We start from the raw sequence: 27,097 nt of genomic DNA, 5'->3' as shown, positions 1-27,097 counted from the left end.
TGAGTAATACCTATTGGCCACCTCTGAAAAGCTTTGTTTCAGTGATTTGCTTACAGTAACAATGACATTCAATGACATAAGCAGAATAGAACACTTTTCTGCCAATAGTATTAATTGCCTTAATGAGATCCTCCTTTGTCTTTCCAGTCACTGGCCTCACTCACCTTCCAACTTTTCCCAAAAGTAAGGCAGTTGTGATTCACTACAAAAGCACCATTCATCCTGTAAACTGAATTATGCAAGTGTTCAACAGAGAAAAACAGAATCATAGAATTATAGCATTCGATAGGGTAGGAAGGGACCTCAAGAGGTCATCTTGTCCAACTCCCTACTCAAGGCAGGATCATCCCTGACAAAATCATTCCTGCCAAGTGTCTGTCTAACCCACTCAAAAAACTCCTAAGCACTAGGATTCTACCATCTCTCTGGGTGGTCTGTTCCACTGATTAACACCCTCATAGTTCTCAAATATCAAACCTACATTTCTCCTGTTGCAATTTAAGACACTGTTCCTTGTCTTGTCCCCTACAGTCACACAGCACAATTTGTCTCCATCCTTTATAACCAGGTTTATAACACCATCCTTTATAACCTCCAGGTATTTGAAGACTGTTATCAATCCCCCCTCAGTCTTCTCTTTCCCAGACTAAACAATCCCAGTTATTTTAAATTTCCTTAGAAGGAGTGTTTCCAAGGCCTCTAATCATTTTTCTGTTTTCCATTGGACTTCTTCTAATTTGTCCATGTGTTTCTTGAAGTATAGGTCCTAAATTAATGCTGACTTCATGAAGCAACATCTTGAGAAGCTGGATACCTTCAAGTCAGCCGGCCCTGACAATCTTCACCCCAGGGTACTCAAGGAGCTGGCGAGCATCATAGCCCAGCCTCTAGCGCGGATCTTTGAAAACTCTTGGCGCTCTGGTGTAGTGCCTGAAGACTGGAAGAAGGCCAATGTGGTGCCTATCTTCAAGAAAGGGAGGAAAGTGGATCCAGCTAACTATAGGCCCATTAGCCTGACTTCTATCCCGGGGAAGATCTTAGAAAAGTTTATTAAAGAGGCCATCCTTAATGGACTGGCCGAAGCCAACATCTTAAGGGATAGCCAGCACGGGTTTGTTGCGGGTAGGTCTTGCTTGACCAATCTCATTTCCTTCTACGACCAGGTGACCTATCAACTGGACAAGGGAGAAGAGATTGATGTCATATATCTTGACTTCAAAAAAGCCTTTGATCTGGTTTCCCATGATCACCTCTTGGAGAAACTGGCCAATTGTCACCTTGGGTCCTCCACGATCCACTGGCTGGAAAATTGGCTCCATGGTCAGACCCAGAGGGTAGTAATTGATGGAAGTCACTCATCATGGTGTCCTGTGACCAGTGGGGTCCCCCAAGGCTCTGTCCTTGGACCCATACTGTTCAACATCTTCATTAATGATGTGGACACTGGAGTCAGAAGCGGACTGGCCAAGTTCGCCGATGACACCAAACTTTGGGGCAAAGCATCCACACCAGGAGACAGGTGGGTGATCCAGGCTGACCTGGACAGGCTCAGCAAGTGGGTGGACGAGAATTTGATGGTGTTCAACGCCGATAAATGCAAGGTTCTCCACCTTGGGAAGAAAAACCCGTAGCATCCTTATAGGCTCGGCAGTGCTATGTTGGCCAACACTATGCAAGAAAGAGACTTGGGGGTCATCATTGACCACAAGATGAACATGAGCCTGCAGTGCGATGCTGCGGCTAGTAAAGCAACCAAAACACTGGCTTGCATCCATAGATGCTTCTCAAGCAAATCCCGGGACGTCATTCCCCCCTTGTACTTGGCCTCAGTAAGGCCACAGCTGGAGTACTGCGTCCAGTTTTGGGCTCCACAATTCAAAAAGGATGTGGAGAAGCTTGAGAGAGTCCAGAGAAGAGCCACGCGCATGATCAGAGGTCAGGGAAGCAGACCCTACGATGACAGGCTGAGAGCCCTGGGGCTCTTTAGCCTGGAAAAGCGCAGGCTCAGGGGTGATCTGATGGCCACCTATAAGTTTATCAGGGGCGACCACCAGTATCTGGGGGAACGTTTGTTCATCAGAGCACCCCAAGGGATGACGACTAGGTCGAATGGTCATAAACTACTACAAGACCGTTTCAGGCTGGACATAAGGAAGAATTTCTTTATTGTCCGAGCCCCCAAGGTCTGAAACAGCCTGCCACTGGAGGTGGTTCAAGTGCCTACATTGAACACCTTCAAGAGCAAACTGGATGCTTATCTTGCTGGGATCCTATGACCCCAGCTGACTGCCCTTTGGGCAGGGGACTGGACTTGATGATCTTCCGAGGTCCCTTCCAGCCCTAATGTCTATGAAATCTATGAAATCTATAAAACTAGACATGCTGCTCCAAACAAGACCTCACCAGTGCTAAATACAGTGGGAGAACCATTTACTTTGATTTGCAAATGACACTTCTATTAATATAACCCAGTGTGCTCTTGGCTTTTTTTGCAACAATCTCATTCTACAAATTAATTCTAATATTGTGAAAGCCTTAGTCTGTCTGTCTGTCCATAATGCTTTATTCACACTCTGACTGGTTCTCTCGGCAGCCAATCACAATGCTGAGTGAAACAACCAATCAGAGTGCTCCAAGAGTGCTCTGGGCAGGAGGTGGTGGTGGCAGCGCAGTGAAGCGCCACCAGGATGGTGGAGACAGAGGGGACAGAGTAGGAGGGTGAGGCCAGCAGCACTGGCCTCACCCTCCCCTCTGGCCCTGCTCCCTAGAGGCGGTGGCGGTATGGGGTGCTGGCCGAGGGGGATGGAGGGTAGCATGGTGGAGGAAGCTTTCCCTCCCCTCCAGCTCCTGGGAGGTGGCGGTGGCTTGGGGTGGTGGGTGGTGGCGATTTGTCCTTGACTGCCTGCCTACCCCCAGTCATTCCTGACTGGCAATTGGTTAGTCATTAATAAAGATATTACTGGACCCAGGACAGAACCCTGGGGACCCCACTTACTAACTCCTTTCAACTAGACATCAAACCACTAATGACTACTTATTGAGTACAATGATCCAACAAGTTATATATCCACCTTGCAGTAGTTTCATCTAGTCTGTATTACCTTAGTCTGTTAATGAGAATGTCATGAGTGACAATGTCAAAAGCCTTGCTCAAGTAAAGGTATATCTGCTGTTCTTCCCATCCACAGCGCCTGTCACCTTGTCATAGAAGGAAATCAAATTTGTCAGGCATAACTATTTCTTCATGAATTCATGCTTGCTGTTTCTGATCAACTTATTCTCTACCAAGTGCATAGAAATGACTCCTCCATGACGTGTTCCATAATTTTTCCTGGTGTTGAAGTCAAACTGAACAGATCTTCTTTCTCCTTTTTCTTAAAGATAGGCCTAAAACTTTCCCTCTTACAGTCATCTGGGACTTTATCCAACCTCTACAAGTTCTAAAAGGTGGGAGCCAATGGCTCCAAAATTACCTCATCCAATTTCTTTAGGACATCAGGGCCAACATATTTTATAATAGCATGTGAACATGTAATTAAAGACCCATTTGCACAGAAAAGCATAATTAAAGCTGTACAAGCTACCTTCATTCTTATATTTCCTAACTTCTGAGTGCTTGGCTTTGCAATCTTACTATTCTTTGAATATATGTTTTTGTGTGTAATTTCTCAGTCTTTTAAAAAAGTAAACTGAAAAAATAAAATTCCTTTATGTGGCATTACGTGGACCCCTAAATGTATCATCTGCAGAAACAGAATCTTTAGATCTGCAGCACAGACCTCTGCCACCTGTGCTAAGCAAGTAACTGATGCCAGTAATGGGTTGTTATCTTTGGTGTGGATAAGACACAGTTTAGCAGTGGCTTTCACTGCTATTTGTTGACAACTAAGTATGGTGATTGTGATGGCTAGTACCAGGCTGTCTCTGACCTCTTTTTGAGATATCTGTGCCCTGGCATTCGTTTATCTTAAAAAACCTTGGTTACCAACAAGACACCACTGAAGTCTAGAAGGGCTGGGAAAAGATACTAATGAATCAGGATCCTCCAGGCAAGTTAAGAGGGCTTGCCTGCTTTGGGTGACAGGGAATGAGTGATGGATGAATCTGGGATAGGAGAAAAGTTTGTCAGGCTGAACACAGAATCGTAGGCTGGGCCAGGGTCTGACCATCAGTCTCTGCCTTTGTGTAGGTGGTACAATCAATGAGCTACATTTGTTTGTTTCTGTTTAAAAGTCCAGAGACAGCTAAACTTTGAGTTTAATTTTAATTAAACTATCAAAGGACTAGCAAAGAGCATACTACCCAAGTTAGTCTGCTCTGGGTAGGCTGCCAGAATGATACTCAGGAGTTTGGGGTTCAAGTGCTATTTATGGAGGGAAATGCTCTAGCCCTGTTTCTCTTGCCATCCAGCTCCTCATCCCAATTCTAGCCACCTGCTGTGTCTCCCATTTCTAGTCTCCATTCCCTTAGACTCTTTATCCTCCTTCCAGTTTTCTTACCCAGCTGGTTCTTGTCTTTGTTCCTGGATTCTGTGTCTGAGTCTTCATCTTTCCCTAATCAATCCCAATCCCATTCTCAGTTTCCCCTCCCAAGGTCCTCATTGCAATTTTCATTCCCAAACTCATTGCCCAGCCAGTGCCAGTATCCACTCCTCAGGCTCCCAGTCTAAGCTAAGTCTTTCCCTGACACTCATTCCACAAACTCCATTATCTCCATCCAGCTCCCAGACAGTCTCTTTCTCTCTCCTGCTTTGTCTTTCTCCCTACCTCTATTGGTCTGTCCAGCCACAATTTATCCCTAACCCTCCAGCTCTCAGTTCTAGTTCATCTAGTACACCTATTTCTTTCCAACTCCTAGTCTTCCTCACCCAATTCTTTGAATCAGTCTACTCTTCTCTACTCCAAGTCAAGTTGCTTACCACTCTGCTTTCCCACCAGCCTCCTCCCTCAGAGTGATGTTACATATTACATGTAGACTATATTAAGGGGACTTAAAACATAAGCACCATCACATTAAAGCTCATTAACTCATGCTAAGTGCCCTATGAGGATCACAAAGTTATGGCACTTCAAGTGAGGTTTAACTCCAGGTCATGCTACCTAGCCTGTGTTAAGGTAACTTCAGTCTGCTGCATAGAGCTAAAAAGAACAATTTGCAGTCCTCCAGGATGTACCCATCCCAGCTCTCCACTTCCCCTGCTCCCCCCCCCCAAAGGAGGGATAGTGCACCCCTGCTCACCAGCCCTGCAAGTCAGAACTGTGCAGGCGAGAATCGTATTAACTCCTTAACATGCAACTGCTCACAACATGGGCTAACTTTAATATTGCTTAGCATTCCACAGATTTAGTATAGTCTAAGTGTAATATGTAACTTCACCCCTGTATTACCTGGGTGCCAGCAGGAGGAACATTGATATCACAGAACAGACAACCTTTATCCTTTGGATTCCTCTGTCTGGTGTTACAGGAATTTCTGGCAGATTGGCAAAGCAATTGCAAATGTATGTAAAAGGAATGAGCGTGTTCAGTACAAAATGAATCTTCAGAGACTTTAGCTGCCAAACTCTAACAAATGTACACTCAGCATTTGTGAAGTGAGATATTCAAAGGGTTTTTTTGGATCAGAAAATCTTAATGTCATCTCTGCCCATAAGGATAAGATATTCAGAAAAAAATTAATCTGGTGCTTTCATTTAGCCTCTTAGGACACAAGACAACCATGAAATCAAAAGGCAACATATTTACTGTCAAAAAATATAATTGAGGCAAAATTTCAGTGGAAATCTATAAATATCTTATCATTTAATATGAATAATGGATGAGATTTTCCCCCAACCCTTATCCTTGTTTTAGGCCCTTTATTAGGTAAAGGTAAAGAGGCCAAGACATTGTAAAAGGCAACACCCCCAGATCAGGATGTGAGGACAATAGCTGCAGGTAGTAGTTCTCACAAGACGGAGACCAGTGAAGCAAAAGGATACAGGGGGTCACATCCTAAACACAGGACGAAATAATATCTTGAGGGCATGGTGCCTGCTTCTGACAGATATTTGAAGAGTCTGTCTTTGTCTTAGAATCTGGCAACATTGTATGGCTCATCATGTCAATAGGGTGTCTTTGAACTGAATTAAATAGAATAACTAGTGCTGTAAAGCATGTCAGGCATTCAACGGAAACTGTGGAGTTTCTGGGCAGCTGAAGAATGCTATGGTAACTAGATAGCCAGGAGCTATTCCAGACTGTGAAGCAGAAGTGAACTGGAAGAGCGCAAAGGTGGCTTAACACCAACAAATGTATAACACTCTGGTTTATGTCCTTGAGCACATCATTAACCGCTTTTGTTTAGGAAGAAACGTCCCTGATATCCATGTCATTGCAGATGTATAAATTATGATGTCTGCATAGCTGCTTTTATTACACCCTGATACTACACTGATTAAGGACAGAGTTAGGATTAGACAGACCATTAGTCTGATCTATGTACCAATACCAATATTCTTACTGCATACCAAAATTATTCTTCTAAACTGGAATATCCCAGACTTCAGAACAAGCCATTTTGCATGTTCTGTTAGAAAACATTAAAAAAGTATGTTACAGACTCTTCATCACTAAATGATAATAACTTCTAAACAATACTTCACTTCTTAACACACCAATTGGCTACTAATGACAGATGCATAATAAATATAACATTTTGAGTAATACTATCAATAGCTTCCAATTTGATTAGTGAATTAGTCCACAACATATTCTGATTTGCTAATTTCCTCATTATTCAGAAATATTTACTAAATATTTTGAATAAGTAAATTTCAGGGTCTGGGTTGTTTGCAAACTCTGCTTTAATTTTTGATATTCCTCATTTTTTCTGTGTGTTTGCTGACATAAATCATGTTACTGTCAATCTTGAATGGATTATGAAAATGTTGGAAAAAGGAAACTGAAAACTGAAGACTAGATAATAAACTGTGGTGTAAACTTTAGAAGATTTTTGTAAACCAATAACATTTTCATGAATGAAAAGCAGTAACAATTAACATTAATGTAGCAAAGCGAATGAAGTGGAGGCTGATTTTTCACTCTAATAGAGCACTTCCCACATGGACTAAACAGGTATCAATTACTTTGCAATTAATTCTGTTAAGTAAATGATCAGCATCAGTAAACCCAGCTACTTTCAACTTTCTATCTAATTTTAGTTATGCCACAACATCTGAAGTTAGCCAGAGAACAGCATGAAAACTGCATAGGCAACATTGTACATCATGCAAAATAATGTGAAGAAAAAGGTTTCACATTTTCCACATGGGTATTCTCTAAATGAATAAGAGGAAAATAATGGTGTGTAAATTAAAAACGAGTGAACAGATTTTACCATGTTAACTTTTCAACCTTTGTAATGTTTACTTTGTCTATTACTAGAACATTAATGGCAAATTTTGTTTGCTTACTGTAATCAAAAGTTTATTGAGAATACATACAGAAAAGTAACCACACAAAGAGTATACCCAATAACCTGCTCATGGAGAAAGGCTCGGGGATTTCACAATTTTGTTTTTACTATTGGGCATCATCTACAGGCAAAGCTGAACTGAAGAAAGTTACGTGAGGTCAGTGTCCCACGTATAGAAGATTTTGTTTTTCTGTCCCAATAAATCTTTGTTGAAATGTCCCTTTAAACATCTCCAACCTAAAATCGCAGAAAACAAAATTGAAAAGGAAAAGAAAGAAAAGAAAAAGATAAAATAAACATGTATTATGCATAGTGGTTATACACATTTATATCAGTTGTATTTACAAGTATACCATTTAAAACATATATAGACAGAGTCCTTTCTGAGTATAAGACTGTATCCATTTATTTGTCAGACAAATTAAATAGTAAGTGTACAAATATACTAAAATAAAATGCAAGTAGCTTTTTGAGAAAATGTCACACAAAGATAAGTAGCATGGGATGTGTGAGAATTAATATTATAGCTAAATCTATATTGTTTTTGGAAACAATAACTGTTTTTTATATTTTTCTAAATATCTCCTCGGCCATCTGATCCAACCTGTTTGACACCGCCTGCCTGCTGCTGTCCTTCTCCTATTGAAAGTCTGGTGAATGGAATGATTTTCATGGAAGTTTTCTTCAGGGAATACCACCGATCATGCCAGGTTGCCCAGATAATACCGTTATCAGTTCCAGAATTTTTCTCTGTGTACCTGCCACCTGAAATGACAGTTGCAGCAGACTATTTAACTGGTTCATGAAATAAGTTATATTCACATAACTATATCACATAACATATCTGACAGTGATAAACTGGATTTAACATGAATCATTGGCTACATCTCTCTAGTAATCTAGGTTCCTAAAATTTATTCTATTACTCCTAAACTGTGGCCATCTTAAAACTGCTGCCTTTGTAATATATATATATATATATATATGTGTGTGTGTGTGTGTGTGTGTGTATACACACACATGTTAAGTAAATAAATTAAAATATCCATGTCTGTCTTCATCATTTAAATCTGTTGTAAAAATATGAACTTAATTACATATAAAAATTAGTACCCAAAGAATATTCTACCTGGATAATATTTGCCATTGAGGTGTCCAGCATGACATCTATTCATCCACCATCCAGATCCATCCTGTTCAGCACAATTGTCCTCATACCTATCATTGTCATTGTCAGTTGTACTGAACTGCATGGCATTATGGGATGTAAAAGCCTTGTCACTTGACTCAATTCCAAAAGCAACCCCATCAAAGGCATCCCCAGCATCACCACCAATAAAGTAGCCATAGGTGAGTCGGAACTTGTCAGTTTCAGGTCCCACTTTGAACATGGCATAGTCAGCAGTCCTGTTAAAAAAAAAGGAGTAAAATTGTGTACAATGGATTCCCAAATCATGAACAATTAGGGAGAGGCATCAAAATTTTATAGATGGTAACTGAATAACTCCACTGTTTAATTAGCATGATGTTTTCTTGCTTGAAGACAATGCATTACATTAATGAATCATAATGATCTTTTATATACCTGCACAACAATGGACAGCCAAAGAGAGAGATTGTAGGCTGTCTCATTGGCATATAAGTATTGCTTTGCAGTCGTGTTCAGGATGCCTGTATTAGATACATAATCAGTCAGACATTGTTGATATTGATATAAAGTGGGAAAGCAAAATACTCCTAGAGGGAAAAAATGGCTTGCATCACCCAGCACCTGTCTCACTATCTGGAAGAGAAAATTATGACAATGACAGTCTCTAATTTTCCTCATGTAACTATCTCAGGGGATGTTGAGGGTAGCCTGGCATTCTAACCTAGGGAAAAATGGGCACAACCTAAATGTTCCATCTGGGACTAGGAGAAAACTGAAGATCAGCTTGGAGTTTTCAGGAGCATATACAGCAACCTTTTAGAGGTAGTGAGAGAAGATTCTACCGCCATCATGTTCCTGGGTATTTTTTTAAATACCATAAAGAGAGTAGCTTGATTAATACATCTGACCAATTTACTAATTTTTCTGAATTCTGTACAAACTGATTCCAGAGTGTGATCTGGGAATGGAAGCAAATGTCTGTGATTGTTTCAGTAAAATCAGGGCAGATTATAGTGTGGATTTTAAGTTGGAAATTTTAGAAGAGTTTTGGGAAATACCTTTTTTGGCCATCCCAGTCCTCCAGTTCTATTCTTAAGGCATATGGAATAGGAGACTGACTGGTTATTAAATGAATCTTTTCATTGCCCAGCCAGAACTCTGTTTGGTCATCTGGTGACAAGTGTCCAAATCCTTCTTTGTACTGAACCCAATTTTTGTTGAAGTCCTCACTCCCATCAAGTCTCTGGAAAAGAAATAGCCTTAACCAAAGTATCCTATGTATTATTTAAAGAACCAACATTATCTAATTATGATTATTTATGACACTAATTTATAAATAACATACTCTCTGGAACACTGTCCATCCATTGCCAGATGTGTCAATCTCACAATAGACGAGGAACTGCTCTTTAGCTTTTAGAGGTCTGATGAAGTAAAGACCGCTTTTTCTGATACCTTTGTTTGCAATGTCTTGGCAATCTGCAATAAACAATATACCAGTTAGCATTACTGTATTACTACAGTCTTTCTTCTTTTAAACATGGATCTAAATATATCTGATACAATAATAATTTTCTTGAATCTTTTTCATATAATGATTAGAGTGATCTTAGCCTAAATCCTCTTCTTCTTATTCATAGAAGTCTTACTGAAGTTCATGGAACATACATAGACTGAGCACAATTTTACCCCTAGTAGGAACTCAGTTGAATGTAAAATGTGATTTTTATTTTAGTTTCTGAGCTATAGCAAGGGCATTTTGTAGGCTAGTTAAAAATACATTTTTCTTGAGGGGAAGGACTGAGAGGCTGAGCAGAAATATTATAACTTTGTAAAGCCACAGCCTTCTTCCACAAAAGTCTGTAAATGTAAGGGATACTGAGATAGTCATTTGGGGTTATGTAGGGCAAAAACATGCAAAGACCTGTCCAATAGCCACCTGCATGTAGTGCACAGATCTAGTTCTTCTACTGAATAAAACACAAGCACCATAACTAAGAATCAAACGTGTCTGAATCACCTGTATGCCTCTACTTAGCTTTGCAGACTCCAGACAGAAGCACTAAAATGGCCCTCATCTCTATAATGTCTGCAGACTATACTTAAAGTAACAATTTGTGTAAGCTGCATAAGAAACATTTTGTGTACCTTTTCCAGTTGCATCCAGTATTTGGACAGTGTCTTTGCATGGCTCCTGACATTTCATCTCAAGCTGTGCAATCTTTTGTTTCAGTTGTGTGATCTTATTATTATTTAAAATATACATATTTGTCAACTGCCTGGAGATAAAATATAACATTTGTGTATTACATCAGTTGTTTCTTATTGAAAATGATACATTTTTCCTTGGAAACATCTTACTCATTGAACAGGCCTGTCTAAAAGAAGCTGTTTAATTTGATATTGGAACAGTCCTTTAAAAACAAAAGCCTCTTTTAAATATTTTTGGTTAAAATGTGGTAACTGGCCACAGCCCTTCACTTGGGACAGTGGAGAATTGCAGCATTCCACTAAAAGGTCAAACACTCTGCCTCCGAGAGGTACCCATTTGCATGAAAAGGGGAAATACCTTGTCACAGTCAGCATTTGGCTGTTGAATAAGATGAGGGAGCCATGGTTTTATTTACTCCTCATCTCTCTCTCTGCCCCCTATTTTGTAATAGTCTTAACCTGTTCTGGAGTGGGAGCAACTGGGTAAAGTCTCTGTACTGCCCTAAGCTCAAGGACATCTATGCTGGGAAGCCTTTGAGCAGGCTGTACAAAAGCGGATAGGCCCCTTCCTCGCTTTCATTGCCCTTCTATACAGTTGCATAAGGGCCAGCCACGGTCTAATCCTTGGTAAATACCTGTTGGATATCCCTATATATAAACTTGTTTTCTTGAATTTTCATTTTGTTTTATTGTATTTGTCTAGGACTGAAATGGTATTTACCCTGCCGATTGCAAAGCTTATCTTGTTGCAACTCTCTTGTTGCTTCAATGTCCTGGGAAATATACTTTCTTACTGCCTTTGTTCTATCTGGTACTCAGTTCTACCAGGGAAGAAGCATTCTGGTCTTGATCCAACAAAATACTTAAGCACATGCTTAACCTGAACCAACTTGACCTGACAAGTCTTTCTTCCTGGGTGAAAATAGCTTGGCTGAGATAAAGTACATTAAACATAATAGAAACCTGGTCTTTTGAGGTTTGGAGGACACTTCTTAGAAGTGGCATTTCATAAAGTCATGGGAATGGAAATAATGTAAAAAGCTAAGGTTTCCACATTCTCAGCTCTGCAAAATGTGGCAACTAACAATTGCATATTATGTTTGCAACTCTTCTTTCAAATATAAAAGAGTATATTCATGCAGTTATAGCTTGATATCAGTTTGAAATCTCCTAGTAAAATTAGGTGACACAAATGCATTTAAAATAAAAAATTACATCAGCAGTTATAAAATCTAGACTTGCTGTGTATAAACCAATTGTGAACTGTAATATTTATATGGCCAAAGTCATTCCTGCTACAATGTTATATGGGAATGATTTGGGTTTGATAATATAGGTATTAATTATAATTCATCTACTGGTAAAATGTGGCAGGCTAATTATGAGTTCAGTTTATTGAACAGTATGGACTTCTAGATGATTATCATTCAGCTTAATATTTATTTGGGATTTCCACCACTGAAACAGAGAGCCAAATTTAGTTCATGATTAAAGAAAATTGACCAGTTGATTAAATAAGCATTTGATAAGTTCTCTGTTACAGAACAGATTCCTGCTACTAAAATCTTTTAAGTAAAAAAAACTGAAAAATTTGGAATTACTTTTACTAAAATTGTTTAAAAACAATACCCAAACTCTGTCATATTTTTAGAGACTGATTTTGCATTCCATGCACAACCCATAGGAGGTACAGGGAGTTTCCAAAGAATGCACAATGATGTCCTAATTATGATTTGCAAAGCAGTTATGAATAATATTACTATCTTATAATAATATAAGCTTATCTTTATAAGCATGGAAAAAAAACTTAATAACAGCTGATAAAAGAAAGTAAATAACTGCTGTGCATTGTTAGGTGATAGCAGAGAAAAATACCTACTGTATAACATCTTCATTATTTATAACAGTTGCTTCATATCTTATAAATTCTTCAATTATTTTCCTGGATTTTTGAGTAAAACCATCAATCACATCTGTAGAAGAAGCAAACATATAGAAAATAATAATGGAATTTGTAAAAATAAGGAAGCTACATGAATACTTTTTTTTCTAATTCTATCTTTTAAAAAATTCTTACGTGGATCAGCCGTTTTTTCTTCTGGGTAGATGTTACGGATATGGTGGATCACCTGTTCTGTTACTGCAGTGCTGTTATTAATTTGCTGCAAGAGTTTTTCAATGATTTGAAGATCCCGATCCACAGAAGTGTGATAGGTACTGAAAAAGTCTGCAATACCACATGTGGTTGGGCAATAGCTACCCTGTAGGAAAAAGAATAATTAAATGTGTTCATCATCATTATTAGAAACACCTAGGGCTAGGTCTACTATGAGGCAAAACAGGTCAGTCAGTGTTTGGGGGAAGAAAACATCTAGTCAGGATTTAACTAGGCAACTGTGGACAAATGTTACAAATAGGAGCACGTTTTTCCCTTTGTTGCAGCCTCAGAATCTACCAGACACAGTACTCTCATACTGAATATAAGTATGTGCTATTATTAATAATTGGTTTTATAGCACATTAGAGAACAATGTATGCTTTTATAACATAATACAGTTTAATAACAAGTATTTAAAATAATGCGCCTTAAAATAATTTTACAAATAATAATACGTATCAACAGCAATGTACAAGAGAAGAATCATAAATCTACTTACAAATCGTTCATCTAAGATGCAGCAATTATCTTTGGAAGGCGGATACTGAGGGGGAGAAACAACAATGTTATTTTAAGCAATTTTTCTTCTCATTGTACTTGTCAACACTATTATTTTCTAATGGTAAGTTTATAGTTTCACTTACTCCTGTGCAAGAGGAAAAAAGTAAGGACAGGAGAGGTACAGTAGCCCAGTTGTGCAACGTCAGTCCCATTATGCCTATACTAATGTGTGCTCCCCGCTGGTTTGTGTAGCCAGTGGCTGAAGGGACTCTATCCCTGTGTACAGGGTAAGACTGAGACAGCCAGCTTTATGGGCCACTGGAATCTGATCTTGCTTGCTACACACCACTGGGGCTTAAGGGGCAGGTTAGGGGGTGGGAACAGTGATGCAATAGTTTGGGGTGGGGCTACTGCATGGGAGAACAGCCTCTCAGTAACCTTATGGTGGATTCCCAGAATTTGTACACCAGCATCTGCTCCTCACTGTTTTAGCAGCAGCTTGCCATTCACCCATGCCACCCACTTTGTACCCAGGCTGTTCTTAGGATCTGTAGAAAGGTAAAGAGAGACATGGAGCAACCATGTCCCGTAACACAAAAGTAAACGAATACATGACTGAACAGTACTGAAATAGTACCTGAGGTGAGTTGATTAGCTCAAGGACAAGCCACAGTAACTCTTAAAGACAACTGGTAAATGTTAGAGATGACAGTAATTTAACAAATAACAATTAAACCTCACTCTTATCAGCAGATCTCAAAGTGCTTCAGAAGGGAGGTATCATTATCTCTATTGCACATATTGAGGAAACTGAGGCACAGGGCAGTGACATGACTTGCCTGAACTTGTCCCTGGAAGACAATGACAGTAGAGAACAGGGACACTCAGCTCCATTCCCAGCTCTGTTACAGATTTCCCATTTAATCATCATTTTATCTATTTGTACCTCAGTTTTCCAAAATAATGGCAACAACATGTCCTTTTGCAAACATCATCTCTGTTGCTCTAAGTACATCTCTCTTCTTCTTTTTTGCCAGTCTCATCTATTTGGGTTACCGTTTCTTTGACCAAGGCTAATTTTTTACTTTGTGTTCCTAAAATGGCTAGTGTAATGGGGCCCTTATTTCAACTGAAATCTCTAATAATACTTGGCTAATGAATAAATGGCAAAGGGAAGGTAGCATATTAACTGGGAAAAGAAACACTAAGTTCTGTTACTGGCCTACTATATATATATATATATCTCATTAAAATGGAGATAATGGTGCCTACCTCCTTTGTGCTTTGAAGTCTATGGACAAAAACATAAGATAGAAGCTTGATATTATTTTTGCTATGGCCTGAAACATGAAGGCTTATGGCCCCTATATTTTGTGCTCTTTAATATAACTATAGGAAAGAAAATATCTAATCTTTTTTTGTATCCTCATAAACTCTCTGCTAACAGGTTGTATCTTCATAAACTCTAGCTCACAGGTTTTAGGAGGAGATTGCACTGTGACACAGGTGGTTGATCCTGTTTTCCAAATACACATAGCTGAACAAATAAATATGGCTAAAAGCCAAACAGCAGTTGTGATGCATTCCCCTAATTGCTAGTATAGAAGTGGTCAGGCCAATATCAGCTATAGCTTAAGAAGAAGTCATTGCTTACAGTCTCTTCTATAGTGTTTATAGCAAGTCACCTGCCACTGGTAACCCATAATTCTTCCTTGTTGCTTTGTAAACTCTGATGACTTACTGGAATAAGGGGGATACAGAAAGCAGAGCATCCACAGCTATGGAAAGCACAGATAACAATAGACACAGATAACAAAAGTAGTTCAATGGCTAAGCAATAAGCCTAGATACATCTTGTGAAATAACTAGATAATCTCTAGTCATAACTATATACTCTAAAACAGAGATTCTCAACCCTAGGGTGCCTTGAGATCCTTTTATGGGGGGCTATGGGGTGCTGCACAATGTTAGCTCTGTTAAGTGTGCAAACATTATTCACGAGATAAACCAAGAGTTTTTACACAGGAATCCACAGTATTAAAAACATTCTGACCTGTTGTGATCTAAGTTCTTTGCACTAGAAGAATTGCTCTATTATTTTTAGATTAAATATGTCCTTCCCTTCTCCACAAATGACATTCTACCCAGCTCGCAACTCCCCCAAGAAGCCCTCCATGACAGAGAATGGGAGAAATTATTTTGACTTTCATATGTTCTAGGCATAAGTTTCAGGGTACAGAAAAGATTTCAAGGGTCTGGATTGCTGATGAAAACTATTAGAGGCAAGGTAAAATGGAAGCCAAGGATGATCACAGCTATGGAAGGATTTCCATATTAGGTGAGAGATTAAATAGGTTGGGACTTTTCAGCTTGCAAAAAAGACACTTGAGGGGGAACATGATATCAGTTTACAAAATATTAAATGGTACACAGAAAGTAAATGGCGATTCATTATTTACTCTCTGTCTCTAGTATCTCTCACAATACTACAACTAGGGGTCATAACATGAAACTATTAGGTAGCAGGTTTAAACCTAACAAAAAGAAGTTGTTTTTCATACAGTATACAATTAAACTATGGAACTCATTGCCACTAGATTTTGTGAAAGCTAGTAGCTTAACCTAGTTCAAAATGGGATTGGACTAGTTCTTGGAGGAAAGATCCACTAGAAGATATTGAATATGGTAGACAGTAGTGCAGACTCTGAATCATAACTTTCAAATGTATCAATGCTGGAAGCTTCAATGATAAAGGAGCAGGGGATGGGAAATTCTGGACATGATATATTCACCTCCCCCTCAACATCCACCCTGCCACTGAGAGAGGCAGGGTATGGGGTTAGATGAACCTTTGGTCTAATCCAATAAACAACATTTCTTACGTGCTTATGTAAGAGTTGTTATTTTAAAATATTTGTTACCAGAAAATATTCATCAGGATATAATGCAACACTTCTTAAGCAAGTAACTTTTAACTGCTACTCCACTAAGAAAGCATTCATTATTATAATTTGATGCTCATAGTCATTTTGGTTGATTGAGTTCAGAAACAATATGATTGTCAGAATAGTTCCTACTGAAGACATTTGAGAAACAAATTTTCAGTGAAAACTTTGCATTTCCTCACAATTATACAATTAGTATATGGAGCTATACTCTATTGAGGGATGAATTTCACACTTTTTGTAGGAGTATTATATATCTGGGTTTTTTTAATAGTGCTACTTTGCAGCTCCCAGTTTATTCTTTAAATATTTACACCTCATTAAATAGTTACTGTATTTTGCAGCCATTTAGGTAGTCATGCTATACCCCTGAATAGTTAGCTCCATTGTATTTATGTTTCCTATACTTTTTCTCCTGAGCTGTCATTTTGTATAAACCTGGAAACGATTATTCCTCCTGGTTTTTCACTTGTTCCAGATCTGACATTGTGCATATTTAGCACAAAGGCTATTTAGTGGGTTTTCCTCCTTTACATGTCTGTGACGTCGGTGGCCCCACGTCCGGTAACACCCTTCGTCAGGTAGTCCCTCCCCTCGTCCCGCCTGCCACGACTTTGATGTTATGGGTGATTCGAAGGAGGGGTTCAGTGGAGCTCTTTTACCAGAGGGGTTTCCCCGACGCAGGTGTACTCACAGTTGAGGTTTCCGTTGTTCCACGGGGCTCCGCCACCCCTACACCCCGTCCACTCGCCAACTGATCACTTGCTGGTGAGATGGTAACTTGCTGCTATTCGCAGGCCTATTGGCCGGTAGATGCTCCTGACCGTACGGACCCAGGCTAATGGTCGCCTTAAGTCAGCCTGCTTTAGGATCCTGCTGCTCCCATAGCTAGCTTGGGTCGTCTCCCTTTTCCTGCCCTGATCTTAGAAATAATATTTCTCCAGGATGGGGAGGCTTCCCGGAACAACGTTTTGGCCCTGGCAATCCCTGGGGACCACACCTTCCGCCCCTGCCAAGGTTCCCAGTTTTTGCTCCAGCTGTTGAGCTGAGGCAGAGCTGCCTGTCTGAGGCGTTTGCTCCAGGGGAGCTGAAGCACCGCTGGCGTGCTGCCTGTCTCCTCTCTCCTTCCCTGGCTCCCACCTACCGCGGGGTTTGCTGGGGTTTTTAAACTTCCCCGCGGCGGCTGCTGCAGCTGCCGCGATTGGCTCAGCTGTTCCCCTTGCCGGGAACAGCTGTTTAAACAGCCGGCATAATGCCAGCTTGCGCGGCTGTAATGGAGGCTGCAGCTGCTGCCGCGGTCCCGGCTCCGATGCCGCCGTCCCTCCCGAGGGTAAGTAGCTCGGCCCGGGGTTTTCTTGAGGGGTTGTTGCTGCCCCCCAATCTTCTCTGTTCCCTGCCTGTGCCTGTGACGGCGGCACACCGCCACCACAATGTCTCTTTCTGTTAGCTCTGGATATATGAAAATTGATCTGTTTACAGAATTAATATTTTCTTAGAGAATGGATGATTCATGTTTTTGGAAATCTATTTGTGCTCGAGTATATCCACAAAATGACTTGGCTGTATTGATTTTTTGAGCAATTTTACCTTTCCTGTGGTTTATTTACTGATTTGCCAAGACATGATGAATGATTGATATAATGCAGACAAACAAAATATATTTAAAATATATATAAAATTCAGACTACCTTTTCTGTGACAGCAGAGGTGAAAACTATTTAATTAAAAAGGTTAGCTAATTTAGTTCAAAAGATTAGCAGATAAAACCAAATTCCCTCTCTCTCTCCTTATTTGTTATGTAAACATCGGGTTTTTTCAGTCAATAGGTCCTTGAAAAGCTATCCAGCACTTTCCCATTAGCAATGTAAAAACTTTATATTTAGAAAACAAAACAAAACCAGGAAATGCACCAATGTTTGTCAAGTAGTTACTGAAAGTAAAGACTTTTAAAAATTCTCTTGGAAAAATAAATGTTTCTACTTATTTATCTATCTTAGATTTATTAATTTGATCTCTATGCATTGCTACATTTATCCTGTTGGAAAATGCCTATTGATGTAGGTTCCCAGCTAACATAGTGGCGAATGCTCAAAAATGGTCCTCAGAGCTGAATGTGAAGAAGCAGTGTTATTTTCTGGCTACTTTTGGGACATATTCTGATCTAACTTTCATTGATATAAATCTAGAGAACACCACTCAGATCAAGAGCATTATTTCAGATTCTCATTGTTAAAACAGATGTCAGATCCCGGCCTTCACTGACAAACCTTGCTTCTGAGCTCAAGGCAGAGCAGTTTGAATAATTTATTCTTTATTTCATTGAAAATTTGAAAAATCAAAAATCAAATAAAGCAAAAATGTTTTGGGTCAATCAAAGGCTAATATTTTTAACAATTGTGGATTAATTAAAAGCAATTCATTTTGAATCAAATGAAACTTAATTTGACAACATATGATGCAAGACAATTTTGGACATTTATAACAAAAGAAAAGAAAATGGATATGAAAGGTTAAATTCACAAGGAGACTTAGTTGTCATTTACAAAACAGAAAATGTCCTAGTAGCTATGGCCCAGTGGTTTGTGCTACCAGCTACGGCAAGAGTGTGAGGTTTTAATCCCCATTCTGCTGATTCTGGGCAGGGACTCAACTCCAGATTTTCTAACTTCTACGTGAGTGGAATGTAGAGTATTTTAGGATGGATGCCATTTTTTCCTGTAGATGCTGTTCCCTTTTTCATAAAATAAATACATACTCAGTGGATTTAAGAAAGCATATAAGTCTTGTTTGGTGTTCAGAGCATGCAGATGGTATGCTCCAATGAACAATTAATTATTTTATACAAGGTGGAACATCTTCTGTACTGGAAAGGTCCACCACTGAATATAACATGTAGTTAGTGCAATTACCTGGAAGGTGAGAGATTTTAGTTCAAATCCTACCTGTTTCAGGCAGATAAGCGATTTCTACCTCCTAGCTGAGAACTTTAATAAGGAAGAGGAAAATTCTGCCTCCTCCTTAGTTTGTGAATGGCAGCACTTTGTCACTGTACAATAAATAAAAATATTTCATTTTAGAAATTCTAAAACAAGCCAAAATTACATTCCCAAATTCTTTTTCATTTTGCTGAATTTTTGTTTTTTTGTGATGAAATTAAATGGAATAGATTCTGTCATCCCCAAACTCACTGTTTTGATATAACTTATTCACCAAAAAAGGTTACTGTGGGGGCCGAGGGAGATCCGGGAAAGGGTTGGCTGGGTTGTGGCCACAAACCCGGCACGTATAGATGGGTACTTTCGACAACTGGAGTAGAATTAGGCACAAACGCGTACTGGTTCAAACAAAGATGGCTTTACTTACACTGTCGAGATGTACAGCGTAGGAAGAAAGTTAACTTCAAACTTCAGTTACAGTTTAACCAGGAGCTCTAATTCGACGAGATATCTTTGGTACGAGCATGCAAAACACGGGGGTACGTTGGGGTCAGTCGGCGACGGGGAGTCGTCAGTGGTTGATCAGTCCACCACGTTCACTCCGAGATGGGCGTGGAGTTCTCCAACTTGGGTGGAAACTACTCCAACCTTTTATACGGCTAGCGAGCCAATTGCTAGTCGCCACGTAGGAATAATTTAGAACCGGCCAAAAATATTGTGTGAATTTGCATATGAGTGGCGGGAACCTTTCCACGCCGGGGTTCTCCACCGTGCCGATAAATTCCCTCGTACAAAATCTCACCATGCCTTGTGCTACAAAGTTCCACTGTGCCAAGGCACTCAACCACTAAGCTCTGCTCTGACAGTTACCTGCTTTACTACACCATCACTGATGTATACTGTTCCTGTTTGGAGCACTAATAATTTATAATGAAAAAAATGCATAATTTCAATTGCCAGGTTGAAAATAGGAAGGGAAATGGAAACATTTGTGAAAAAAGTATATGTGGCCAGACAAAAAGACAAGAAAGGTGACTAGAAAATTCCCTGCCATTTTAAGTATTGTGTAGCATTCAAATTCTAATCTTAGTGTGCTACAAAACAATTTGTTTGAATTGCTACTTGGTTTAAAAATAACCAGGGGAAAGTGAAAATGGAAAAAGGTTTTTTGTGTCATTTCACCAATGTACACTTTCTGTTTCAATATGTAAATCTGGGGAAAGAAGTAAAGGGCAAAATTTCTTGGCCAATTCAGTAGACCATTCCCTGCAGCAGACATACCTCTTCAAACTGCCTGCAAAAAAATATGAATCTTCAAAAAAATCAACTGTCAGCTTGGTTCCAAGCGGTAATGTAAACTATTTTTATTTCTTACTAGTAAGGAATTGTTCCCTACCTTCATGTCACAAATAGAGCCATTTACTATATGATATTGGTGCTCTTCTACTCAAATTCAGATGGGAAATTTTCATTCTTTAAAAAAAAATTAAGAAAAGCGTGGAAGTGATTAATATAAGCATACAACTTACGTTGGGCCTATTTCTGAGAGATTTTATAAGGTATTTAGCTGCATTAAAGTGATAAACACTGCTACTAAAAGATACTGTAAAATCTCCTGGTACAGTATTTTTGTGTAAGTATATATGATGTATAACATAAGATAATACACTAGTCTTTCTGCAGGGTTAATATTCTTTAAAGAGATTCTCAAGGTGTAAAAAGGTTTAAAAATGTTAACATGCTATTCTTTTAACTTACATATTTATTAGGAAAGAAATCATTGCAATTGGATATGTCTTTCTGTTTTCTACATCATTCATTTTCATAGCAAGAAATACTTCCAAGATAAGTTACTTCTTTATTATAAGGTCTTTAATAGACTTCATGGAGTTGAACCTAATGTGTTGTAAATTATCATAATTCTATAAGTAAGAACCTATGTAAATCATGGTGGTGTGGTTTTTGAGGAACTGAAAAATGGCAATCTCTTCAATAGCTGCGAAAAATTATATTGGCCATGATTTCCCAGGAAATCAACCAAACAATTTAATAAAGATAAAATGCTGGCTGTCTAATGGAAGTCAGCCATCCTTGATCCACTGGAGGCCAACTTTGCAGCCCAGCTAGGAGGGGAAGGTGGCAGCTGGCAGGGCAGCATGAAGGGCAGCAGTCAAAATGGCAGCTGCCCTCTCATGCCTCTCTGCCAATCAGGGCTGAGGGGTGGGGCTGCATGAAGGGCAGCTAGAAGTCAAGATGACAGCTGCTTCTTGTCCCTTCTTTGCCTGGGGCATCTCCACCAATCAGCACCAAGGGGCAAGGCTGCCTCAAAATTACCACAAAATCAGCTCTTTGGGCCACGACCAAGCCACAGAAATTGCTTTCTCTCTCCACCAGTTAGATAGGTCCTTGTCAGAAGTAGGTGCATTATGGCCTTGTCCCTCTCCTACCCAACATGTTACCAGAGTATGTCATCAGTGTGAAGTCAGTGCTGCTACCACTGATTTCTGATGTTGTGCCCTTTCCTGCCATGCCTTTGTATCTTTCAATGTTGGGAGCTGGTTATGTTAGCTGATAGGGTTCTGGCCTTTCCCTTGGAGGACTCCTTTCTGGGGCACTGCCTTCCCTTACATCCCACCCTCACCATGTCCTGAATGTTACACATCTGGGTCATCATGCCACGCAATTGCACATCAGACTCTGTGAATAGTCACCTTCTCCTAGGTTATTGGGACAACCACATATGCAGCTGTCCTAGCTGGATTATGTAAATTAATATGTAGACTTTAAACTCTGTGCCCTTTTACTGGGCTGAGCTCAGGTGAAAAATCCTTCCCAAATTAACTGACTAAGGATCCATAGCTTCATAAGTTCAAAATCAACTCATCCATAATTACCTCACGGGGAAGTCTCATGCCCTAAATCACATTGAAATTCCTGCAGAAGAACAATTCCTGTCCTTAAATCAATTTCAACCGCTCCTGGCTTCAGCCACTGGAGCAACCAGGATTCTATGACCAGGGTGTCCAATCACTTTGGAATTCCTTTAACCATCAAAACCGCATTAGTTAATTTAGCAGACTTACCTGCAGTTTAGACCTTCCTTGCAAGGTGAGCCTTCCAGCTATGAGGTTGGGAGTCCCATCTTTCACTTCAGGGATCCGGGCTCCTTCTACCGAGTCAGCATGGCAGCTTGTCTGCATTGGCTCCAGCTTTAGTCCCCATTGCTTGAACACCTGCCGGGTCAGAGAACTTTGACTCCATGGAGCTGTGCTCCTGTGTTCTCGCAGTGGTCCTCCAACCACTCCTGCTGGCTGTCCCACTCTTGCTGCCCATGTCTAGCCACGGGTCAATAGAGACTGGAGAGCCCTCCTGCATCTCCTTCTCTGGGAAGCTATGGCCTTTCCTTCCCTGCCCCTTTCCGGAGCTATAAGTAGCTGGTTCAGGGCTTCTATGGCCAATCTGAAGGGCTGCAAAACCACTATGGGATGCATCCTGCACCTGCTGCATTTTCCACCGTACCTGCAGTGAGTATTAGTTGATTGCAGTCTTTGGAGTTTCATCCGTGCACTGCCCTTGTCCCCTCATAGTCCCTATTTATGAGTCTTTTACTTGTCCATGATGGTCATGTAGTTAGGTAGCTGCCAGGCCAGTGTGTAGCCTACTGTGTATGTATGTATGCATACATCTACACTGCAGGGGTAATGAAATCACAACCTGTGCACAAGTGCCAAAAAGGCTATTTACACAGCAGGAAAAGTGCCTTTAAGTGCACAAAGTATAAAAGAATTGTGTGCAAGGAGGCTTCATGTCACTTGGGCAACAAGTGGGCATGCTACTGGTGAGTTCTTTGAAGCATTGTCCACTTCTGACCTGGGTCCATTTAATGTTACTTGTGTTGTCTGAGCTGGTCGCTCTTCCTCCAGATGCTAGTTCTTAGTCTTGACATCCTTGCAATGGTTTTAGTTGGATATGTAGACAAACTGATGTTAATATGATGTGAAAGGGCATATTAACTGTTTCTGTTTTAAATGAAGTAAGAATGAAAAGGGATGTTACATCATTTTACAATTATTCTTCAATCTTTAAATCCCTATGTGCATTATAGGGCTCACAATGCTACAATAATGCGTTACTTTGCAAATCACATTTAGTTTGTATGTACCCAAGTAATCAAAAAGTACTAGAAGGAGGAAATGAATTTTTACAGAAATGATACTGTTTCATTTTTAAATTGGAAGAGTGTACCTCTCAACTGTAAGTGTATTTTGTTGCTGGTTGTATGTCCTTTATTGTTGGATTATTACTTAAAAACATCTGATTTTTTAAATTAAAATGTAAAGTAAAGAAACAAAATATTTACATATGAAAATGCAATACCTTATTTTTAGCATTAGCAATTCAGTAGAATTGGGTCATTTGGAAATCTGAAAAAATTCCTTAGATCCTTGCACATCTGATTATTGACAAGTCTTGTCAACTGGCCACATTCAGGATGGAAAAACTATATTTTGCTACATCAAAAATATGTTATAATAATATATGACATGTAGTTTGTGTGTTTGCTAAATCAAGTACTCGTATTTGCTAAGGATCTTGTAATGCTGCATAAAGGCATACTGCTGAGATTATATTGTATGTGCCTAATACTATAATACCTGTAAATGTTCTCACAACGTAACTTTTAATGAAGATTTGTGAGACTGTATGGTATGGGCCTGATCCTCTAGTGTTTGCAAAGATTCACACAAAATAATGATTAATAGGAGCTTAGTGAGACTGTGTTGTAAGGGTCTGATTTTACAGTGTTTGTAAAGGATCTTACAACACAAGTCCTTAATGCAGATTATTGAGATGGTATTGTGTAGGCCTGAACCCACAGTATTTCAGTATCTGAAATCATGGAGAAGTTGGGCTGGAAGGGACCTCCATAGGTCATCTAGTCTAACCACCTGCCTGAGACAGGATCATCCCTATCCAAACTATCCTATACAAATCCATAATATAATCTCTTAGTAAAACTATTGTGCGCCTTGACACAACACAACACCTAATACCCTAAGATGCCACAGGTAAAGCAAGGGAACCACAGCAGTCAATGTCCTGCTTCAGTAAATGTTAATATACACTTAAGCAATTCCAGGTACAGGGAAAAACAAAACGCTAATTTCATTGAAGAAAAATGCCTCTTAATCATGAGGTTAAAGAAATGTGTTAGAGGCCTAGTTTTGTTCTTTATGGAACTCAATTAGGGCCCAATCTTTTGATGGTGTAATCAAAGCTCCACTAATTTTATTCTGATGTAGAAGAGGGACTGACAACCTTTTACAAACCGCTGGTCAGAACAATCCAGCTCCACATGGGCCAGGTGGGTTTGGTGGTGTTTTATCAATGGGAAGGAATTTTCCCTTGCTCCCCAGCAGTAGTGCAGGCACAGCTTCCAGACCATGGGAATTATGCCAAGATCAGGTATCTGCAAATTGCATTTATGCTGCCACTTCTCCCCACTCCCCTCAGCTGCAGCAAAGGCAAAGCTAGAAGCTGTCAAGCTGGAAGCTGCACCCATGATGCAGCCAGGGAGTGTGGACACAGGGAAAGCCCCCTGCTGCTGCTGAATTGTTGAAACCACCTGGCTATGGGTGGGAGCTGGGAAGACAGAAAGATATAGCAGCAATGTGGGTACAACTGGAAGCTGCTTAGCTCCAGCTCAGCTCCTTGGCTGCCTGGCCCTCCAGATCAGATCCCATGGCTCTGGGGGCCGGATTGGCCCTCAGGCCATATGTTGCCAACCCCAATTTAAAGTCTGGTCAACAGAGTGACAAAATTCATAGTCTTAATTCTTAGGAAACAATTATTTAAATTTCATGTATTAAATAGGTACAATTCCTGTCATTCCCAATTACTATAATAATTGAATACGATTCTACACTTTAGATCTCCATAAGCAGACCATAACATCCAGGTGAAGCACCACAGAAATGAAAGATAAGAGCCTAAGGGTTGCATCACGGTCTATGCAAGTGCATCCTAGTGCAATTAACAAGAGTTCCAGCATGAAGCAAAGCCAGCTATGTACATGACATTTTGATCTCTACTTCAGAAGAACAGATAAGTAGAAAGTTTAGGTGTCACCCTGTGTACTACAAGGACAGTACATCTTACCTAAATAACACTGTCAATTTAAGCAGCTTGTCATACATGGGCTAAATTCCTGTATCCATACTCTGATAAATATAGTCACTGTTTAAACCATTCTACTCTCATTTTAAAAAAAAAAGAGTAATCTCTTTATTTAGGGTGCTGATAGCATAGTTCATGATAAGCTGTTGCTTGTCAGAGACTCCACACACCCCACACCCATGGAGGTGAGGGGGAGAAACATGGAGAACTCATGTACATGTGTTTTGCTTCCCTCCTAACCCCTGATCTTGCTCATAGCCAACCCCTGCATATTGACTCTCAGGAAGCCACCACAAAACTGAGCTCCATGACTTCAAGGGGTGTGCACCTGGAAGGATTTTTTGTTATCAATAACCTAAGTTTTTAAAAGTCCCCTCATGCTCTTCATTCTCACCATCTGCCAATTCATGTAACAAACACATTTCTTTAAATATGATTAAAGTACAAAGAAATTGAGAACATATAGCTTTAATAACAAAATAACTGCTATATAAACCAAAATGATCAATATAGTTCATGTTTACAAAAGATTGAACGTCTTATTGCTTTGTTATAGCTGAGGTTTGTCTAGGTTACTAAGCACGTAACAGTGTTGAATTTGGATGTGTTAATATTCCTAAACAAAACAGTCTTGAGAACAATTTCAACATTGGTATGGACTTTTTAGTTTTTGGTAGCTTAGGGGGTTTTTTTGTTTTAATGTGCTATATTTCAAATTCTACCTCATACTGATTTACAAAGAACATTTACACAGTTGATTCATTTAGAAGGGGTTAGTTCTTAGACTATCTTCAAAAGAGAGATTGCAGTGTATACTTTACCTTGAGTGGAAGAGCAGTGAACTCCATTTGTTAAACAAAGATGTTCACTAATTTGCAAGGATAAGATAAATAATAAATTCAAATATTTGCTGAATATTTTGTAATTACTTGAGGACAGAGTCTACAATAAACTAAACTATTTGTTAATAACTACTGATATAGTGGTCTAAGATAGGAACAGGCTGATAGCACTAAAGGAAGACAGCAACATTTACTGCATATGATACTGACAATTAGGTTTGTGGAACAACTTTCAGCAGTCAACAGAGATGAGTGTTGCAAGCTTAACAAGTTGAAGATGTTTTCTTATACTTTCTTCAATAAGAAACACTCATTATCCTTTAAAAAAAAAATCCAGATGTAGGTTTCCTTTTTCTGACCCAAGTAATTCGCAGATTGTTTCTAGTAGGAGGTAAATTGCTGATGGAGTCAGGCATTTTTTATGCACCCCTGTTTATTTACAAAGACTATACAAAGTCCTATTTCCCTGGATGCAGAAGGAATCAAACCAGAGTAGACAGTTACTTTGCTCACAGTTCCAAGCCTCTTTCAGCCAGTACTGTACCCAAAAGCTATCATTTCCCCAAGGCTTTCATGTCTGTGCTTTGCTCATTCTCTGTGTCCTGCTGTGTTTCTGCTGCTTCTCACACACAAAAATAGATGGTTCCACCAATCAGTACCCTAGCCTTTGCTTTTGCTGCATCAGTATCCAGGAAAACTTACTGGATCCCATGATTAAGCTT

General features: G+C 39.6%; 1 protein-coding gene across 2 annotated transcripts in view; it reads right to left on the bottom strand.

The window, feature by feature from the left end:
- Positions 1 to 7,444: 7,444 nt before the first annotated feature.
- Positions 7,445 to 27,097, bottom strand: part of FGG (fibrinogen gamma chain) — a 28,567-nt gene continuing 8,914 nt past the window's right edge. Inside the window, exons 2-11 of one of the 2 annotated variants that reach the window (XM_019481470.2) lie at positions 22,440 to 22,589; positions 13,474 to 13,518; positions 12,894 to 13,077; positions 12,696 to 12,789; positions 10,754 to 10,884; positions 9,951 to 10,084; positions 9,664 to 9,848; positions 8,585 to 8,862; positions 8,060 to 8,220; positions 7,445 to 7,692 (exon numbers count right to left, since the gene is read on the bottom strand). In XM_019481470.2, the coding sequence (XP_019337015.1) occupies positions 7,678 to 7,692; positions 8,060 to 8,220; positions 8,585 to 8,862; positions 9,664 to 9,848; positions 9,951 to 10,084; positions 10,754 to 10,884; positions 12,696 to 12,789; positions 12,894 to 13,077; positions 13,474 to 13,518; positions 22,440 to 22,589 (1,377 nt within the window). In that variant the 3' untranslated portion in view covers positions 7,445 to 7,677. Of the gene's footprint in view, positions 7,693 to 8,059; positions 8,221 to 8,584; positions 8,863 to 9,663; positions 9,849 to 9,950; positions 10,085 to 10,753; positions 10,885 to 12,695; positions 12,790 to 12,893; positions 13,078 to 13,473; positions 13,519 to 13,618; positions 17,639 to 22,439; positions 22,590 to 27,097 lie in introns of those variants that run through there. The other variant, XM_006265183.4, reaches the window with a different exon arrangement.

This window comes from Alligator mississippiensis, chromosome 2 (genome assembly GCF_030867095.1).
Source record: "Alligator mississippiensis isolate rAllMis1 chromosome 2, rAllMis1, whole genome shotgun sequence".
NCBI classification, from domain to species: domain Eukaryota; kingdom Metazoa; phylum Chordata; order Crocodylia; family Alligatoridae; genus Alligator; species Alligator mississippiensis.
The sequence above is the reverse complement of the archived record's forward strand: the minus strand, read 5'-3'. Positions and strand labels throughout refer to the sequence as shown.